Below are 5,422 nucleotides of genomic sequence, written 5' to 3' on the forward strand. Positions count from 1 at the left end.
ATCTTTTTTAGATAGGGGTATCCTATGCTTAGTCTTCCATTTCCATATTTTATAGAAGTAAAGAATACGTCTAATTATAGTCTTCAAAATCTCTATATTATATCAGTACAGGTAACGGAAATCAGTACTCTCCGGCTCATTTTTGGTGATCGGCAAACCATTAAAAATATATATCAATAAATAGAACGGCTAAGCTTGTGAGGTCTACCTAAGCGAGGTAAAGAGTTTAATTATTTATAGTTTTAAAAGTATTCTTTCATGCAATAAATTGTTAAACGCGAGACGCTAAATTAACGGGCTAGTTTGCCTGGAGATAGCCTCATTTCTAGCCCAAAAAGAATAGCATAGCGTATTTCAGGTAAAAGCTCATAAAAATAGCCATGATTTGCACTTATTTCTGTGCCAAAAGACCTCATCTTGGTGGTGTGGCGGTTGGTTGAAGGTGTTGAGATTTTTGAGGCGTTAAGACGCGGGAGCAGAATGTCCCGAGACTTTTGGACACCTATTGTGTATATATTAAGGTAGAACGGCCCTCAAACAGTTGAGAAATGCTTCTCAGGACAGAGTGCAGAGGTGCCTCGACATTTGTTCGACGATTACTCAAGTCCATTGTAGCTTTCCGAAGCGGTTATAAGGGGACTGCCCACTCCACAGTGTTCGGACGGAAGTTCTGCTTTGCAATGTAGGTAAAAGGAGCTTCTGCGACCAGTTTCCTGTCGGCGGAGACTTTCGCCGGTGCCTGTTAAATGAAACTTCCTAATTAGGTTTAGGGACCGGTCTACGGAGACAAAGTCGCGGAGACTTTCCCGCGTCCGTGGAGGCAGCTGAGTAATTCGGCATTGGTAGTCCCATACTAGTTACGTATCATTAGTCCCTGACATCAATAGACGAAACATTATTTGATGACGTATTTTTGCTACTCTACCACTCAGAGTTTCGGAATCCTGTATAAAAAATTGGTAAGTTCAACAAGATACTGCCATTCATTTCTTCCCACGTCGTATCTCCTCTTTGCAATTAAACCCATGTTGAAACTTTTTTTTATCTCATTGGAGTATTTGTGCATCTGCCTAGGACATTAGAAAAAGAGAATGTCCACCCCCACCGCTTCTCATGTTATAGTCGTCGTCGGCGCAACAGGAAATCAAGGAGCTGGCGTTATCCAGGCGCTGCTCGGCTCTAGGACCCCAGACGGAGGTCTCTGGCATGTCCGGGGCGTAACGCGCGATCCCAACTCACCAAAAGCTAAGAAGTTTCTATCCGACCACCAGACAAGCGACAACCGCCTTTCTCTCGTTTCAGGCGACGCGTACGACAAAGATTCCTTCCAAGTCGCCTTTGCGGGTGCATATGGCGTGTTTTCCATGACTTCCGAGACCCATATGGGAAGAATCCTGGAGAAGGATGAAGAAATGAAGCATGAGATTGAAGCCGGTCAGAATATGGTCCTGGCTGCGGAAGAGTGTGGTGTCAAGCATTTCGTCTTCAGTAGTCTGCCGGACATGGTCAGCGCGACGGGGGGTCGATTTGTGAATATCCATCACATGAACAATAAATATGAGGTTGAGAGATTCGCGAGAGAAAGACTTAGCGGCGGGGTGACTTGCCTTATTCCGGGTTTGTACCACAGCTCTGTGGCGCAATCCAGTACTGACAGTGGGCTTTTTCTTGTACAGGATTCTTTTATACTAATTTGCGTTGGCCTCAATATTCTATCCGCCGATGTGAGTTCGGCTTGACACATCCAGATCTTAACCCATCCAAGGTACGGGCTAATACGACAATTTGGTAGCGGACGGCGTCGTTGAGTTCCGTATTCCCATCCCCGGTGGCCAAGTTGCACAGTGGACAGATCCAATCCACGACATGGGAATTTTCGCAGCGAGTAAGTTCATTTTATCTCCCCTAAACCGGGTAAAATGAAGAATCCATAGACATTTCTCAAAAGGGTAACTAACATATCGACCCTTTCAATAAAGGAGTATTCGAGCTCGGCGTCCGCAAAACCCACGGAAAGACCTACTTCATGCTAAGCTCTCGCACCACACCCGACGAGATGGTAAAGACGTTCACAAGAGTCACGGGCCAGCCTGCGATCCATAACCCCATATCTGCGAGGGAGTTCGGCGAGATGACGGCTCAGCGCGTCGGGCCGGCCTTTACGGAAGATGCTAAGGAGATGATGGAATGGGCTGCTGTGGCGCCCGCGGATAGGATCTGTTACGGGGCTTTCGCCGAAGATCAGGATCGCTCGTTTGAGGAGCTTGGTCTGAGGGCTTCTACCTTTGAGGAGTGGCTTCGCCGCAGTGGATGGATGGGTTGAAATAGTAGTGGAGAAATTGGGCTACCTAGTGTTTATGGCTCAGCTTAGAGATGAACTTAGCTGAATTTGACATCGTAGCTGATAACGCTTTGCATTTTGCAGGCTATGATGATTGGTTCATAGCGTTAGTTAGTAGACTGGGTTGAAGGTGCTTCTTTAAGTGTTTAATATCCTATTCTTGGCAGTTGAAGCGCGTCTACCATTTTTGACTCAAGGTGGTTGGGTCGGTTAGTTAGCGGAAGGGGTATCATTGTGTTGGATGATGGGGTTAGGCAGTGTTGAGTTGACCTGTGGTAATTACTAATTATACTGAGGCTTACACAGCTTCTAAGTTTGGTGTCCAATTCTGGTTATCTAAGGGTAATTTTCCGCCTAGGAAAGAGGATATGCTGTTTCAGTAAATGGGTATATTATAGTATTTTTATCTGGTGTATAGTCCACTTCCAATATTGAAAGAAGAAGTATTCTATAGTCTCTCTTATTTATTTATATATATACTAATCCATCTCTGTAATTTTGATCTAATAGAGATAGCCATTGAGCCTGGCTATACTAGTCTAGAGTTAGGCCAGCATGCTTGCTTCTTTCCATAATAATCTATTATATAGCTATAGAGTATATTTCCCTGGAAGTCCACCTGTTTTATATATCTTTTTATATTTTCTGGCAAGTCATTGTTGGCAACTACTTAGGACTGAGTGATATTTAATATTATTAACTTTATTTTAAAAACTAATTTTTATAGAATAGAGTTTTCTTGGGTTATAGTCCTAGCCTATTTTTTTACTAGATCTAGAAGTTAACTATTTTTATTATTTAGAACTTAATAAATGTTGATTTTATTCCTATGTCTCTGTAGTCTCTTAATTAGCTTGTATATCTAGTAGATATTTTCTTAGCTAGATTGTTGTTACGGGTTCTATAGTATAAAAGCCGCCGCTTTGCTATTTATAAGTAATGTGATTTGGTACTATTTCAGTTTTGGTGATATATCTAATATATATATTATTGCTGCCAGCTCTCTGGAGTATAGATTCTGTTCTGCCCTGGCGCCCAGTTTTATGGAGAAGGCCTTTAGTTTCAGTTTTTAATATTAAGGTGGCTGCTTCTTGCTCGCTGCTCTAAATCTACAAGTCTGTTCTGCGCTGAGCTGCTGACCGTGACTTGCATTTATCTGTTCAATATCAGTCTGCATGCGTGTCTCCTATGGTGCTAATATAAATAGGTTAATAGTCTTGTGATAGGATCTACTTGTCAGGGTAGAAAGCCTGTCGACTAGGTAAGGAATCGACCACGAAACACTATAGATTCATATACAATAGACAAAAGGTAGCCTATATCCACAGAATAGACTGATCCTTGCGGGATCAGTAGTGCAGCACAGCTTAATCGATATCTTATAGCACTCGGATAGCTGCGGAACCATCATCAATGACCTCACGACTCTGTCCCGCGCAGGAATACACCACTAGAACAAGCCCAAAGGGCACAGACAAGGTTATTCTATCACAAGTCTCCAGTGTTTTTATCTTGATGTTCTTCAGTGTGTCTGCTACCTGGTACAGTAATGAATGGTGGAACCTGAATTTCCTGATCCGAGCTGTGTTTCGGCGGAGAGGATTGGTATCTAGGAGTATATAGAGGTTGGCTTATATTTTTATGGCCTGTCTTTTAAAATAGTGTTCTACTATAGTAATATCAGTCTCTGCCTCCGCTTTACTAGTTATAATAGCAAGAAATATTCTAATAATTATTTGTATTTCTACTCTTTGGACTCGGTTGATCAGTCCTATTATCCTGTTTTTAAATGTATGTATCTAGATATTAGAGGTGTAGTCTACTACAGGGGCCATTATTGATGTGAATAGCTGCTGCGCTGTTGATGGGGAGAGACCTATCAAGCTCATGATGTGTCGGCCGCGCTAGGCCGCGTAGATTTGCTCTTGCAGGAGTATAAGTGCTTGCTCTGCGGACTGCTGCTTTTGGGCTCTAAAGTGGCTGGTTAGGAGCAACCTGTGAGTCTGTCTCTACTGTGTGTGAGATTCTTTCTGCTACTGTGGATTCTAGTATTTTGCTCAGCATCGCGAGCAGTGAAATTGGTTTCTATACTTTAGTAATAGAGTAGTTCTCTTTATTCAGTTTTTTAAATAGTATGATTTTTGTATGTCTCTATTATTTTAGTAATATATTTTCTTCCAGTGACGCCTGGAAGAGATCTAGAGCTCTATACTTGATTATAGGTTAAATTATTTTCTAGATTATTATTAGTAGACTATCTTCACTAGGTATTTTTTAAGATTTTATTATTATTAGTTGTTGTTCTATTTCTATTATAATAATAGATATTTTAACTAATACTCTTTATAGTCTTGTCCCTTTATCTTTAATATTATCTGGCAGGAGTAGGAAGAATTTAGCCAGTAATTTATTTATTTATTTTTTATAATAGATAGTAGTAGTTCCATCTACTTTAAAAAACTATAGGATTTTTTTAAATACTATATTTTTTTTTAATTTTAGGCATCTAGTGGTTTTTTATATATTATTATTATTAGCTAGAAATTAATTCTAATACTTTTTCTTCTGCTATTAAATGGTATTATAGTATTATTTTACTGTATTTTGGATTATTATCTCCAGGTAGGATATTTTTTTTCTATTTATTATTTAGAGCAGGTGTGATTTCTCTAGTATATATATATTTAATAGAATTATATGATATTAGTGTATGTACTATTTCTAAGACTGTTAATATAAATTAATTAGTTTTCTATTATACCATGCCCTCTGATAGAGTGGTAGTAAGAGTGTTTATTATTTTAATATTAAATTTTTTTATAGAGTTTTTTTTAGTAGAAGTTATCTTTAAAGCTTTAGAAATGATTATAGAGTATTAAATATAATTTTAATAGTATAATAGTCTAAGCTATGCTCTATTTTAAGTATAATATATTTAATTATAGAGTCTATTAGATTTTCTGAGATTAGGACTAGATTAATAGTTAATTTATAGTTTTTATTATATTTTCTATTATACTATATTCTTGTGCCTTGTTTGAGGAGACTGCTGAGAGTATATTTATTTATAAAATTAATAAT

At 38.9% G+C, this 5,422-nt stretch overlaps 1 protein-coding gene across 1 annotated transcript; it reads left to right on the forward strand.

The window, feature by feature from the left end:
* Window positions 1-1,091: 1,091 nt before the first annotated feature.
* ASPBRDRAFT_25103 (uncharacterized protein) lies at window positions 1,092-2,323 on the forward strand (the record flags this gene model as incomplete). Its single annotated transcript, XM_067622131.1, has 4 exons — window positions 1,092-1,617; window positions 1,677-1,724; window positions 1,793-1,885; window positions 1,980-2,323. 4 exons carry the CDS (start codon window positions 1,092-1,094, stop codon window positions 2,321-2,323), a joined length of 1,011 nt encoding a protein of 336 aa, XP_067484683.1.
* Window positions 2,324-5,422: the final 3,099 nt, after the last annotated feature.

This window comes from Aspergillus brasiliensis (genome assembly GCF_001889945.1).
Source record: "Aspergillus brasiliensis CBS 101740 unplaced genomic scaffold ASPBRscaffold_1, whole genome shotgun sequence".
NCBI lineage: Eukaryota > Fungi > Ascomycota > Eurotiomycetes > Eurotiales > Aspergillaceae > Aspergillus > Aspergillus brasiliensis.